General features: G+C 35.7%; 1 protein-coding gene across 1 annotated transcript; it reads right to left on the bottom strand.

Annotated features, from left to right (window-relative positions):
* Positions 1 to 4,391: 4,391 nt before the first annotated feature.
* LOC142339860 (transmembrane protein 192-like) lies at positions 4,392 to 15,912 on the bottom strand. The gene is made up of 4 exons (XM_075390178.1): positions 15,575 to 15,912; positions 10,966 to 11,212; positions 8,299 to 8,466; positions 4,392 to 5,749 (listed from the first exon to the last, which is right to left on the bottom strand). The coding sequence occupies exons 1-4, from the start codon at positions 15,689 to 15,691 to the stop codon at positions 5,427 to 5,429; spliced, it is 855 nt and encodes a 284-aa protein (XP_075246293.1). The 5' UTR covers positions 15,692 to 15,912; the 3' UTR covers positions 4,392 to 5,426.
* Positions 15,913 to 16,349: the final 437 nt, after the last annotated feature.

Raw genomic sequence — 16,349 nt, 5'->3', positions numbered from 1 at the left:
TTAAAAGTTACTAAAAAGATCAAAACAAGGCAAAAAGGATATTAAAAAATAGCTTAGAATTGAATGGAAAAGTTAGTTCTATTACAAGATTAACACTTCCCATTGAAAAAAAACTGAGTCGAAACTAAAAAAATTGCTTCAAAAAAGCCACATGTGGTCAAAAATATTTGATCGCTTAGCGAAAATTTATTTACAACTCTTTCTCGCTCTCTCTCTCTCAAAACACGACATGATGAACAGAAGATGAACAGAAAGTGGAGCCACCATCGGAGCCACCAATGATTCCTATTACACCGATTGGGATGGAAAGAACAGAAAAAGGATAAAAAATTGATTGTTTCTCAAAATTTTTAAAAGTGCAAACTACTTTGATGGGATTTTGTAGTTAGACACTCTTTTTTCTGATAAGAAGATACAGGGACTAGAACCAAGACCAAAGAATTAGAGATGTAAGCTCAGACTTACAAGAACAAAGTTTAAGTTGCGGGCATCTAAAATTGCTCTATGGGTTTATCCCGTTTCAATTTTGAATTTATTTTTCGATACTGATTCGTTTTATTTCAGATTGTGTCAATGAGCAACTGCTGTTTAAAACCACTTTTGGAAAAATGAGAGAATAAACTAGACCAGAGAAAACGAAAAGATTTCAGCTGATTTTGCAATTCAACAGGCTCAGTCAAATTTGGCCAATCAAGAGACTTTAGGCAGCAAAAAAATAACCCAATAAAAATTCTTTTTATTGGATTATTTTCGAGTAGAATTTCTTGTTTTTCGGGTAAACGTTATATAAAATATGAACTTTTCTGCCTTTTTCAAGCTACAAATGAGACCAGAAACTTGAAATTCGAAAGATGCATCCAATATCAAATCAAAACTTGAGAAATCGGAGTAACAGCTTCAATAACTGTGCTGATATCTGTTTCAAATAAAATAATTACAAAAATGGTGTATTGGATTCTGTCAAAATTTTTCCTTTTCGCAAAATTATTTCTTATTACTTTGCAGTTTCAAAGCATACACGGCAGATTGCCCAAAAACAGCCACAATTTATTCCTATAACACCAATTGGGATGGAAAGAACAGAAAAAGAATGAAAATTTGATGGTTTCTCAAGATTTTTAGAAAAGTGCAAACTACTTTGATGGGATTTTGTAGTTAGACACTCTTTTTTCTGATAAGAAGATACAGGGACTAGAACCAAGATCAAAGAAGTAGAGATGTTAGCTAAGACTTATAAGAACAAAGTTTAAGTTGCGGAGATCTAAAATTGCTCTTTATGAGTTTATCCCGTTTCAATTTTGAATTTATTTTTCGATACTGATTCGTTTTATTTCAGATTGTGTCAATGAGCAACTGCTGTTTAAAACCACTTTTGGAAAAGTGAGAGAAAAAGAAATTAGACCAGAGAAAACGAGAAGATTTCAACTGATTTTGCAATCCAACAGGCTCAGTCAAATTTGGCCAATCAAGAGACTTTGGGCAGCAAAAAAATAACCCAATGAAAATTCTTTTTATCGGATTATTTTCGAGTAGAATTTCTTGTTTTTCGGGTAAAAGTTAAATAAAATTTGAACTTTTCTGCCTTTTTGAAGCTACAAACGAGACCAGAAACTTCAAATTGGAAAGATGCATCCAATATCAAATCAAAACTTGAGAAATCGAAGTAACAGCTTCAAAAACTGTGCTGATAGCAGTTTCAAATACAATATTTACGAAAATGGTGTATTGCATTCTGACAAAAAAATTCCTTTTCGCAAAATTGTCTCTTATCACTTTGCAGTTTCAAAGCATACACCGCAAAGTGCCCAAAAACAGCCACAATTTATTCCTATAACACCGATTGAGATGGAAGGATAAGAAAAAGAATAAAATTTGATTGTTTCTCAAGATTTTTATAAAAGTGCAAACTACTTAAATGGTATTTTGTAGTTAGACACACTTTTTTCTGATAAGAGGATACAGGGGCTAGAATCAAGATCAAAGAAGTAGAGATGTTAGCTAAGACTTATAAGAACAAAGTTTAAGTTGCGGAGATCTAAAATTGCTCTTTATGGGATTATCCCGTTTCAATTTTGATTTTATTTTTCGAGACTGATTCGTTTCATTTCAGATTGTTTCGATGAGCAACTGCTGTTTAAAACCACTTTTGGAAAAACGAGAGAAAAAGAAACTAGCCCCGAGAAAACGAAAAGATTTCACGCAAAATGTCCAAAAAGCACTAAAATGAGGTAAAGCGAAACAAAATTTTGTTGAACGAGAACATAGCCGAGAGAATTCCGGAAAAGACTCGAAATAGAAGTTCAACAACCTCACTGACTTAGTGAACATCCTAAATAAATACACTCTAAACATCCTAAATACATTTTTAGACAGCAATAGGGAAAACAACGAAAAAAAAAACAGAAAAATTGATACAGCGTTTGGCAAACATTTACTTAGTTGGTACTCCGAAAAACTATTGGCAAAAACTATTATCTTTTGTGAGAAACACATTACCATTTGACAGACAATCTAGAAAATTGGTCACAAATAAGATAAACAGATTGACTAACCGTCCTTTGACAGTCCACTAAACGTTTTGGTTTAGATTCTGACTGTCATTTCTTAGTCACATACGCTCTAAGAGGAAAAAACCCTAAGAGCTTTTTCAAAATTATTATTCGAAATCAAAATCTCAGGACTCTAATACTTAACATTTAGGGCATATAAGTTAGATGCATTACTTAAATGCACATTCATAAGTGAGTTCAGAAGTCATTTTTTAGAAGTCACTTGAGTCATTGAAAAAGTCAATTCCAAGAATTCAGGTCGTAATAATCTTCAATGAAGACGACAGATTAAAAAAACCACGATGTCCCCAATAATAGCCGCTATCGCTTCTCGGCTATTAAAAAAACAAAAACTCGAAAAGAGAAAAAGCAGCAAAAATTTATTGAACTTTACCCTATTTTTCGTCAACGATAACAACTCAAAACCAGTGTCAATCATTTTGAGACCATTGAAACTGTTAGAACAACTAATTTTAACCATACAACTCTCCATATGTTATAAAATAACAAAAACAACAACTAACGTCGGGCGAATTGCTCGGCAGAAGCTACCCACGGTGGTGGTGGGGGTGGGGGTGTGCACCGGCGGCTGATGGGGGGGGGCGTTTGGTGGAGACAACAGTGAGGGTTCTTCAACCTAATAACCTCCGTTCACACGAAATATAAATCTCCCAAACAGTTTGAGCTGAAATAGAGCTGAAAGGCTCTAAGAGCACTTAATGCCGGCCGGACGCTACCTGTTTATCAGGTTTTCGAGGACGAAAAGTCAAATGGGTCAGACGAAAAATTGGTCAAGCGAAAAATCGCATGAAAAAAGACCGACTGGGCTAACATAATTGCTAAAAACTTCGTTTGAGAGCAATTAAAAGTTACTAAAAAGATCAAAACAAGGCAAAAAGGATTTTAAAAAATAGCTTAAAATTGAATGGAAAAGTTAGTTCTATTACAAGATTAACACTTCCCATTGAAAAAACTGAGTTGTAACTAAAAAAAACTGCTTCAAAAAAGCCACATGTGGTCAAAAATATTTGACCGCTTAGCGAAAATTTATTTACAACTTTTTCTCGCTCTCGCTCTCTCTCAAAACACGACATGAACAGAAAACAACTCCCTCTTCTCTGCTCTGCTCTGCAATTCATTCAGCCGTTTGACTTAAACGCAATTTTCACAAGGCATTCACTTTTACATCCTGGTTCAAATACACTCCTAAAAAAACGCTCAACCAATACTTCGAGTCGTAAAAAACAGGAGCGCTATAATAACCGACTGAGATGAGCACAGCTATTGAAAATAACAAATACGGTGAACATTATTTTTTCAATATGAATTGCTGCAAGTCATGAGTACTAAAAAAGCTTCTGGATCTTACAATTCCTTTAAGCTTCTCCAGAAAACTCTCAAATTTCAATCTCTCTTTCATTTTTTCACAACAATTACACTCCTATAAGATAACTGAATGAAAGAAGTCAGTCCAGATAATCTTGAGTTTGTTGTCAATTCATTTGCTCATTAACCAGCCAAAAATAATTCAAACAATATACTAAGAACTTTCTCATTTCCCTACATCCTCCAAACTATCTTTTTTATGATGATTGCTTTGAATTCATTGACTGGTTCCACCTCTTGTTAGTCTAGCAAACAAATGAAGGAACGCAAGCGCACGCCTAACCACAAAGGCTATTTGCAAACGATCGAAAACTTAAAACAAATTTAGTGGGCAGGGACACACATCTTCTCGTTTAGTCACTCGATGACAAACAAATGTTCTGTTAGTATTTTTAATACTACATCATATTTCAATAATAAAAATCTACGTCATTAAATTAACTCACCTCCAATCAACTAACTACTGAGGAATATAAAAATATAATTTGGATATACAAATATAGACCACATTCAATTCACAACTTGCCTTGAAGACATCACAACATCTATCAATACATAGGTCAATCGTCACTCAGCGCTCGATTGAGTCAAGTCAGAAATGAACCTATATTATCAGTCAACTGAACCCACTTAACGAGACATTTTAATGGCAATTATATCGTATAGTACAATTAGTAACTAACGCTATCGAAAATTATTCTATGTCATTATTAAGTCACGCAGCCGAGATGTTGATAGAGTGATCGTAACAGGTAAGAATATACTTTTTGTCCACATAGAAAAAATGCCATAACTGAGGCATCAATCATTACAGCGATATAATTACAATTTTCACACCAAAGAAATTGCTAAACAATTTCATTGGACCAATTCATAAATAATAATCACTGCGATAGAAAACTTTAAAGACTTGCAGTCAAATGCTTTTTAATGAACCCTCGTTGCGATATCAACAGCTGCATAACTTATCTACCAAATAAATTGTTAGCGTCCGTCCGATTAACACCCTCGAACATATGCAACAGCTTCGGCAAAATTCCGTTTCGGGATTGGCTTGCTTTTTCTTCTACTTTTATTGCCAATCTTGCTGTATGAAAAAAGTAGCCTGATCAACTGCACAGTGGGGTAAGTTGTACTGTAGTTAGGTGTGGTAATCGCAACAGGAGTTGACTAAAAAAATTACCACACGATTTTTATCGGCCTCTCAAAGTTGAATTCAACAGCTGGGCTTCGCCGCGGAGTTTAAAAACTTCTTGATGGCAATAACAACCGCGTGGTAATTTTCATTCATTAACTCAAATCAAACTTGCAGATAATTGCAGCAGCCGAATTTAACCTGGCATCAATGCTAAATGAGCTGAAATGCGTCGCTACAATTCTGTGCATATTTTGTGGCAACTTTTATAGGACTATCGCCCATTCAGTCTTAGCACTCACGTCAATCGCTATCCGAATAGTGTTCAACATTACCATTGATTGAAAACGGTTTGTTCAGGGATCAATTCCACTTCCCGAGAAGCCCAGCTGGTCTCCGTTTAAGCCAGGTGTTACATCGCCATTCAGTATTGATCTGTTACGGTTAACTGCGTTATCATACCTTTCGGCAGCTGTCTCACGCAGCTTACGACTCAAATGGACGATAATATCATACTGTCGTTCGATAATCTCGGCAGATCTGCTCACTTCTCTGAAACCGATTTCGACTACTGCGTTGTCGCGACCTGTGAGGTTATCACCCGGCTGGTCAATGAACTTGTTAGTTTCCAACATGTAATCCGGTGGATCTCGACTTCTGTTAAATTTTCGAACTAGCCCTAAACATAGAACTCATTTTGCATAATATATTTATGTCTCATCAGTTGAAGCCCATTTCTTAATCATTTTTTGAAATCAAGACTAATTGCCCCCTCCCTTTGGAATCCCCCCGCTGATAAGAGCAATTGCCTCCCACCTTCTGTTGTGCCTCCTATCAATTGTAATGAATAATCAAGGTGTTACTTTGATCAGACCAGCTTAAAAAATGCAAGAAATAACTGACTAACGTTGCTCTCGACTAGTGGGAGCTCTAATCTATTCCAGCCTGCTTCAGAGGGGGTGGGTGGCTAACTATAATCACTAAGGAGGTCTTCAAATGACGTCATTAGATGTTATTATACACCACTATAACCACTATAGAGTCAAAAGTGAAAAGAACGGCTCAAATCGGCTCATTTCTCATTTGAATTTTAGAAGTTAACTGCCGCCACTTGGGTTCAGCTGCTGACACTTGTGAAAGCGAAAATCGGATTACGCAAAACGGAAAAATCAAGGGAGCAAAAGTCCCTCAAAAAACCAAAACGCTCCAGCGAAAACATAGAGAATAGAAAAATAGAGACATTAAGCGTCGTGAAATAAAAAAATCTACGTATCCTTATTCTGCCTAATCTTAACTAATTCTGAAATATGAAAAAGAAAGCAATCAAAAACTCAGAAGTTAAAAAATGAAGTTAGACACAATTTAAAATAATTAATGTCGGTAGGTACAGGAAGGGTTGAGGGGGTACGTAAAGGTTTAGTTGGGGGGTGGGGGGGGGGTTATATGGGTAGAGGGCAAGCTAGGGGGAGTATGCGGGAAGGGGTAGGATAGATAGATAGCACAGACTTACACGAGATCAAAAACTCGCGAACTGACTATCACCTTGAATATTATCAGCAGCACCTAATGACATTACATTACTATCTATGTTAATATTAAAGTCCAATGTTCGATAACAGAAGTCAAAGTTCAGAAACGGAGGTAAACTTTTGATTAGAAAGTCAAAGTTATGAATGAACTTTCTTCGCTTCAGCTAAAAAACATGAAAAGTCCTTAAATACAATCCAAAGAATTAAATGAAAAGGTTAGAACTACTATAACTGACCAGCAGAGCACTAACGGGGCAATTTAACAAAACCAGCCAAACAATCTCGTAAGTCTAGAGAAATATAAACAAACTAAACAAAAAATTATCATTGTTTAAAATTATGAAGTTATTACCCTCATGGCCAAATCTGCTCCATTTGAATATTTCCAATAACCCTTTACACGCATAAGCCTTGAGAGCGTTTATTGGCCAGTAAAGATAGAACTCGAGAATTATGACAAAAATTGAAGTTTTTAAAATTCGCGATATCATTAAGTTCAGAACCCATTTTTTGTTGCTCGAATATGTCCATTAACCCGACAGCAAGACTTTAAAAATTTCACCGGCTATGGAAGATCCATAAAGAACATTTTCAATAAATTTGAAAATTGCAGATTTTATTGAAGTTTCTAAAACCGTAATATTAATATCCTCAGAATAATTTCGTTGTGTCCAGAAACCCTCCTTTTGCAAGTCTGAAAACTCTTTACCGGCCCATAAAGGTCAATAAACACGAAAATTGATAAGAATTTTCGGAAAATTTGAAAATGGTAAACTTAAGCAGAAAAGTGATAAAATTAATGATATTAAAAAATATATAACTTTTCCTTTGCACCTCAAAAATATACAGTAACCTATTATCAATCCTAGAGGAGATTATCTCAAGCTGAAATAAATAAAAAAAACGACAAAGATATTCAAATTAAAAATTGCAAAAATTAGTATCATTTCGCGTGTTCATGTTGACAGTACCAAAACATGCCGCTCACAAAACGGTCATAAAGAAATTATGTTTTGCAAAAGACCTTTATCCTCTTTGACAGTCAATTTAAGACAGATTAAACAGAAAAAAAATCGGAAAAAGACGCAAAAATGTAAAATTGAACCATTCTAGGCTGGAAAATTCCTAAAAATCATCTTTTAGCATTGAATACAAGGGGGTTCCTTTGCAGCTTCCCAACAGCTGCAGCACTCGAAGCACTTGAGGGACTATTAAAGCCTTCTATAGCCTCTACAGAAACAAAGCCCACTGGGCGTTACCTGATTATCCCGCTTTGAAAGATCAAAGTCATGGAAAAATGTGTGAAAACATCTTACAAAAAAGACAGCACCAATAAAATCCAATTCTTGGATCCTAAAAAACCTGTAGAATACCAATACTCCTCTTCAAGTCGTAAGAACCTGCAAAAAAACTAAAATTAGAGCGGAAAATCATCACGCCAACAAAAACCACTCTCTTTTTCGCTCGACTTCATGTTTCAGCTTGGCCAAAATTACTTCTCCAATACGACTTCAAATGAAAATTTGTGAAAATATCATTAAAAAAGACAGCGCCCCAATACAGTTCAAATTCTTTGAATTGTGATAAAAAACACCAACGCCGCAATATAGCTCCACTCAGACTGCAGCTTCGCAGCTATAACAAAAATGAGCCGTAAACGTGGGGGTTCCTTTGCAAATGAATAAGTTTGCGCTCATACATGCATATTTAGCGATGAAGACTGTGGCCAGGAGTAGCTCAAGACAGGTTAGACCCTGCAGAATGTCGAGAGTGTAATCACTTTCGTTGTTTGTCTTGTCTGAGTTGTCATTGCTGTTCTCTTGCAAGTCACGCAACAGATTCACCATCACTAGCAGCACTGTATTCACTGAAATTAACACATTCCTGCAATCACAATCAACAACTGACCAACTTCGGGCGAAATTCTTTTAAACGACAACAGGGGCAGGTGGAGTTTCTATTGTGGTTTGCTCCTGCGCGTATAAGGCCCCTAAGTGCCTTCAATTGCTATTATTGGAGTTTATTACAGAACAAAAATTTCATTAAAACAGAAATAAAAAAACATTACGGACTACCGTCGGACAAAGTGCTCGCGAACGATTGGCGTGGGACTCAATTCCTTTGCAGACGACCGGCGAGCGGTTGGCTTTGTCAATAGCTAGCTACGGTTTAGTGAGGCTAGCTTTAGCTTGATTCGACTCTTCAACTTGCAGTTTTCTAGCCTTGTTAGTAAATAAATCAAATAAAAACTGATAATTTAAAATTTGCAAAATTTTGCTAAAATTTAAAAAAAGCTTCCAGACTTTGCAGTAAAAATGTTCAAAATTATTTTTTCTCTCCGTAGTTATGCCAAGTAACCCATTTGCAAGACTTGGAAAGCTTCGTTGGCCAGTAATGATCGTTAAACTCAGAAAAGGACAAAAAATATTCAAAAATTTTGAAAACCGCAAAATTTGACGAACTCTTGCTAAAAATCAAGATAAAAAATATTCAAAACCATTTCATTGTCTCAACAGACTATCCAGTATCCCTCTGTCAAGCTTTAAATAGTTTCACTGGCTCATAAAGATCCATAAACTTGGAACATTATAATAATTTTCCGAAAATTTGAAAAAATAAACTTTATCAAAAAGTTGCTAAAGCTGGAGTCATTAAACTATTGACAACTATTCAATTAACTCTAGACACTAAGCGAGAGTGCCGGAAAAAATGATAAAAAAATTCAAAAAGATTAAAAAAAACTTAAAAAATTGCAACTATTTTTTAAAAAGTGCTGAAATTAAAATCCTGAAAAACATTCCATTACATTTAGAAGCTATGCAGTAACCTATATTCAAACCCTAAGGGACGTTAAGTGGCTCTTGAGGCTGGATAAACCGAAAAAATGACAAACAAATTAAAAAAATGCAAGTTGCATAAAAAACTGCTAAAATTTGTAATAATAAAAATTGAAAACTAATCCGTGGCCAAAAACAATTTTCCAGTAACTTATTATCAAACCCTATCGGAGATTTTGTTAGGCTGAAAAACCTGAATAACGACAATAAATGTCAAAAAAATTGAAAAAAAAATTAAAATGTTTTGTAAAAAAATGCCTAAATTTGTGGTGTTGAAATCTTGAGAAACATTCCATTACATTTAGAAACTATACAGTGACCTATTGTCAACTCCTAGAGGAGGTCCTGGTGGCTGTGTAAACCTAAAAACCGACATAAATTTTCAAAAGACTTGAAAATTTAAAATTTTTATCGAAAATTTGCTAAAATTTAAGATAATAAAAGTTTGAATTTATTCCATGGCCAATAAACATTTTTCAGTAACTTATTTATTATTACACCCTTAAGGGAGTTTTTGGACCCTGGGTCCGTAAAATCTTGAATAACGATAAGTGTCAAAAAATTGCACGTTTTGTCAAAAAAAAATGCTAAAATTTGTGATGTTAAAATGTTGAAACCATTCGACTACAACTAGAAACTATGAAGTAACTTATTATAAAACCATAGAGGAGCTTCATTGACACCTGGGGCTGAAAGAACTAAAAAAATGCCAAAATTTTCAAAATGCTCGAAAAAAATTGTGAAAATTACTATAAAATTATGTGTTTTTAGGAATCGATTGTTCGAACGTAGCACGGGGGGTCTCCGGGGGGCTGATTGAGAGGGAGGGGGGTGGGCAACAGTGGGGTGGGTGGGGGGGGGCAACAGCGCGGTTGGGGGGTGGGGGCAATATTGGTGGGGGGTGGTCAATAGTGGGGGTGTCTTTAACCTCTCTTCCGCCCTTCACAGCATAAGTATAAGTCTCCAAAACGGTTTGAGCTGAAAAGCTCTACGAGCAATTAATGCCCGATGTGCGCTACCTGTTATCCGGTTTTTGTGGACGAAAAGTCGAAAGCGTCAGACGAAAAATCGGTCAAGCGAAAAATCGCATAAAAAAGACCGACAGGACTAATATAACTGCTACAAACTTCGTTTGAGAGCAATTAATTTAGGAGATTATGCAAAACGCAAAAAGTCAAAGACTTCATACGAAGCGCCAAAAAAGGTCAAGCAAAAATTGTGAATCAAATGGAACAAATAACAATGACAATTGCCTCCAATTCCGTTACAGAGCAATCAAAATAATTCATTTGACCATTAGTGATGAACTTCCATCGAGTTAAGTCTCTTGAAATTGTGCATTGAAATAAGTTTAAAATGCTTTTTTGACCTTATTAGGCATAAAAGGCAAGCCCATTTACAGAGCATTTTTGGCTGATTAATATAACAAAATTCAATCGAAATAATTAGAACAATAGCTTATTGAATTATTGATTTTCACAAATCTCCGGTCAGAGATCACTGAGAAATATGCGGCAAATGAAACTTACTAAATGACGATAATAAAAATGGTGCTCCTCTGATTTCCTTAGTTTTCCTGTAGAAGGCGAAGTATCCCTCTGCAAGTGACCGTCTGTGTAACTGCTTGAGTCTCTTGTGTATCAACAGAAGACAGATCCAGTTGAAGACATTGTAATATGAAATGACTGAGAAAGGATTCCCAAAACTCTTCTGAATCTCGTCTGTTTCTTTTGTGTAGAAATGGGCATACAAAAATGCCAATACTACATTGCCACACTAAACAACAGATCGTGAAATTTATTAAAAATAGATTACTTTGCTCACACGACTTAGGAAAACAAGAACTTTGATCATGGGAAAAGTACAATAAAAACAATGGAAAAGTAATAAGTTAGATAAAATTGTGACTGTAATACATTACTTCGCTATTACACAAGCCTAAACATTTAACATTTAATTCGTACACTGCGCTGAGATCAAATGTCTCTATTATTGCACTTTGTAAGGTGATATTGAGAAAGAACTTCGACAGTTTTATTTTTTATACGAGCCAAAATCAAACTGAAACAAACATCGATTTGTTGATACAACCCAATGAAGGCGGGGAGGTAGGACACCTTTCCTTTCAATTCTTTCTCCAAATAACGAAACATACCCGGCAGATTGCCGGAAAATAGCCGCCGTTGATTCCAATAAGCATGATAAGTAAAAAAAAATACGAGCGCAATAATAGCCGGCTGAGAAGATGAGGGCGGCTATTAAATATAAACCAACATCGGACAAAATTCTCTAGAAGGACAAGCGAAGGGGGAAATAGCATGGTTGCAGTCATTAAGGGGTTTCAAATAGTGTTACTAGCGCTTATTTCATGCCACTACTAAGATTTAGAGTTTAAAAAACTACGGCTGTCGGCTCGATTCTATCGTTGACTTTTTCAGTTTGAGGTGGTGGCAATTCAAATGACGTTATTAGAGGTTAAAATTGACCACGATCAAGGTTTTTGAGTAAAACATAACAATGAATTGCTCTCGAAGGACATGAGAGGGGTAGTGGCTTCGGCTGTGGCTAGTTTAAGCAGGCTAGCATTACAGCACAAAGAAAAATCAATGGAAAAACTGATTGTTTTCCTACAAAAAAATCAAAATCCTACAAAATCAATATTACTCAAAAATCTCAAAATCAAAACCATTTTGACTGAATGGTTGGATTCGGTAATAATTATTGCTCCTGTTTCCTAACAAGAGGATAAATGGACTAAATATAACCGACTAATTTCGGGCGAATAGCTACCAAACAACTGGCGAGAGGTTGGCTTCGCAGTCTACGGTTTAGTGATGCTAGCTTTAGCTTAATTGAAGGGGCGTGAGGTGAGCGCAGCGGGGGCATTAATTTACAACTTAATGCCCTCTGGGCGCTACCTATTATCCTGTCTTTGAGGATGAAAAGTCAAATGGGTCAGACGAAAAATCAGACAAGCTTAAATCGCATAAAAAAATCAACAGGGCTAATATAATTGCTACAAATTTTCTTTACGAGCAATTAAACAGAATACACACCGACTAACGTCCGATGATTCGCTCTCAGACGAGATGCGGGGGCAATTTAATTTAGAGAAGATGTAGCTTAAAAATGCTTTATGGTGTAATGGCCACAAAAAAAGTTGTTCCCAGACGGGTTCGAACAACTTACCTCAATGTTTTTAGTCTTGACATCTTAGCCACTCAGACACAATGCCTATTTTCTTTCATTCGCAATCGCTTTTAGCAACAAATTTTAATTCAGAACGAAAGCAACTTAAATCACAAAAAGGAAGAACTTAATTGCCAAAAAGTCACTCAAGAAGTCGACGAATGTTCTAGAACAAAGGCTCAAAAACCTTCAAACAAAAATTGTGCATAAAAAAGACCAACACGTTTACAATAATTGCTTCAAAAGTAATTCGAGAACACTTAAACACCAGATATCATTCTTTTAAACCATCTAAACCGTCGCTTTAAGGGTTTGGGACGCTTTTGTCTCATTTCGTTGTTTGACGGGTGACATCGTTGTTTCAGGTCGTTTTCACTGCTCTTTAAACGCAAAAATAGACTGAGGGCAAAATTATACTACCCGAGAGAAGCAGAACAATTTCACTCGCAATGTCGAAAAGGGGTTCAAATTAGGTCAAGCGAAACAAATTTTTGCCTAAGAAGTTTTGAATAACATAGCTGAAGCTGAACAACCTAAAAATATACTAAAGTTTAGCTAAATGTGCTTGATATTGTCAAAAACACTCCAAATAAAGTGAAGTTCAGCCAAATGTACCTGGTGCTAAAGAAATTAGAACAAAACATGAAACCATAAAATCTAACTAAGAATTGAGCAGTCAACCCAGAACAGTTTTATTAAACACTTTCGGAAAGATTAGATAAATAACAAATAAATTTGAAAGAAACATTCAAAAAATGATGGCTATTTGCTCAAATTTTTTGCGCCCATTTCTACAACACAACTAACCTGCCGGTTAGCCGAAATCCATCGGAAAAAAATGAGAGTCGAACAGGGAAAAACGACAAACATGGTATGCAGTTTTTTGATTAAAAATTGCAAAAAGTTAATGAAGCTAAAATTTTGAAGCTAAGTTCTTCTCAAAATTAGTTAATAAATTCTTGAAGCTAGCACAATGAAAACCATTTTCAAGTCATGGCTAAATGCTATCCATTAACTGGGCGCAACCTTGAAGATTCATTGGCACAGAAAAGCCTAAGATTGCCTCATGCAACTGGAACCATGTACAAATAGAATACATGTGTTATACGTTTTAATAGAATTGAAAAAAAAAGAAAAAAACGAAATCAAATTGCCACACATGAAGAAACCGAGAACAGAAATCAACTTTGGCCTACTATTAGACACTTTTTAACATTTTTTTAATTTAACAATCCTAATTCCATTTCCCTTAAAATTTTTTTGAGTTACTTGACAAATGACAGAATGTTGATTAATTTAGGATGTAGAGCAAGACACAAAAACACTAAAGGAGCAAAAACACAGATAGAATTGCCAACTATCTATAAATTGTCGTAAGCTGAGTTTCCTGTGATATCCAGTCAAACTGATCATAAAGCTATCAAAATTTCAGTAAAAAAATACACAAAACGCAAAAAAACACAATTTTTTTTGTTTATCTGATACAAAAAAATGTTAATATTATCATGAACATATTGTTCTTATTATTATTATCATAAAAATATTCAATTCACAATTCAAACACACGCATAAATTCAGGGAAGCATGATTAAGTTGAACATATGCATGATTAATCATGATTTTACGTGAGACAGCTTACGGAAAGATAGCTAAAATATATCCGCTTTTCCTAAGCTGGCTTGTAAATTGTTCCAAATTTTGACCTATTAGACTCGGATAAAAATGCGTCAATTGATAAAAAAAATTGAAACGGACTTTGGAACGTTTGTGAAATTGCGCTTCAAAAGGACAGTTTATCATGTAAAAACTGCGATTTTTTTTACGTTTTCGTGGTAGTTTACCAGTGTACATTCAGTAGAAAAACTACAACAAATGAAGTCACAGCTTAAGCAGTATAATGAGAACAATTTAAATCATGCAAAACTCAACATGTAAAAAGCTAAAAGTCAAATCGTTTATGGAAAATATCAGCAGGACAAATATTAGGGAGAGGTTGCTTTATTTTAACAATGACTCACTATGTAATTGCATGTGCTTTGTAAGTTGGGGTGCATTACCTGTTGCAAAAAAAACCAATTCGCCGAACATGATATAAAAATCAGAAGATCCCACCAAAGAAATAAGTTTTAAAAAAATTGCTTCAAAAACTACTGCAATTAATTATGTGGAAACTAAAGAATTTTTGTATAATAATTATGGGTGCTGGATGCTTAATGTTATGGACCCCACTGTCACCCTTTAAAGAAATGGCATCCGAAAAATAGAAAAATCGAGAAGGTATTGTTCCAAAAGTCAGTTATCTCGTTATACTCTACATGTGATAAGCATTTATATGCTAACACTTCTTGCGGAATGACTTGAATCTTTTTGTTTATTATAGAAGAAAAAGCGGATTTATTATAGAGGAAAAGGGGGAAAAGTAAATACTGCTATTACTTCAGACTTTTTAAAGCAATTATAAAAAAAAACGCAAAACAATATAAACTTAACAAAAATTTTATGAATTTCTAGCAACAAACAAATTTCTAGCAGTGTGCGTCGTCAAATTCTCAAATTGAAGGCAATACGCAATAAAGCGAAACCCAGTCAACAAAGCCCAGTTGAGGTCGCGTCAATTCGAGCATCAATCGAGAACAGCATAACATTTTGTGATGTCAGCTGCAATTGAGTAATGATTTTTGCAGAATCAGGTAAACAATGCTGGAATCACCCATTTTACCTGTTTTCAGATTGAAATGCCTTAAATTCGCATCTCAACTTTTGTTTTTGTACATTTTGAACTATAATCTCCTGGGGGCTACAATGGGAAAGACTCGAAAAGGTAATGGAGAAAAATGGAGCAATATGGATTTCCATACATCACACTGACATAGCATAGCTTGAAAACTCCTCGAAAAGAGCGGGCCGCTGCCCCAGGACAAATATTAGGTCAGAAGGCAGGTGACTTACAAATAGGAGCAACTGGAGTATATTGAGCGGTAGACTGGTGATGGATTTGTGGGCGGCCACGGACAACTCTCGTCTCACCAACTGCTCCCGGAAAGAGCCCCACTCACCAGATGACATACTCACACAATGTCCAAAGAAGAGTGAGTGCCGCAGAGTGTGACTGAGTATTTTTGTGCATTAGTTGCTTTCAGAGCACCATTAGTTACTCCTCATCTGTATGAATATGTACAGATATAATAGTCAGATAGGTATGGCGGTAGTATTTCTATTTACACTGTAGCTGATTAAGTAAGTCACTTTACATAATCATCGATCAACCTGAAAGTAAAAGCAAGTCAATTCTTAGATATATATTTTTCCCCCACCAGCTTAGTGGACTGCTATCTTTACCCCCCCCCCCCCCCCTCCAGTACGTTATGCGCCCCCAGTTACAGAGCACGTGCCATTACATTGTAAATCTTTTTGTAAAATATAGCACGTGCGTCTCGGGGTGCAAATAATATGCACCCACTAAGCTGGGGGCACAAACGGAAAAGATCCCTATTTTTTACATAGTAACGTGCTGTATAACAACATATCTAATTTGTAACTTGGGGCGTATAAAAACACTGGCAAACAGAATAGACACAAAACCACTGGGGGGGGGGGGGGGGGGCACTACAACCCCCCCCCCCCCCCCCCGTGGATTTTGAACCTCTGTGATATTTTTAACACCTTTATAATGTTTTAGATTGATTCTAAGACTAACCCTGCCTCCAATCCGGCTGGCTATACA

This window comes from Convolutriloba macropyga, chromosome 5 (assembly GCF_964194025.1).
Source record: "Convolutriloba macropyga chromosome 5, txConMacr16.3, whole genome shotgun sequence".
NCBI classification, from domain to species: domain Eukaryota; kingdom Metazoa; phylum Xenacoelomorpha; order Acoela; family Convolutidae; genus Convolutriloba; species Convolutriloba macropyga.
Note: the sequence above shows the minus strand (reverse complement) of the source record. Positions and strands in the feature narration are given on the sequence as shown.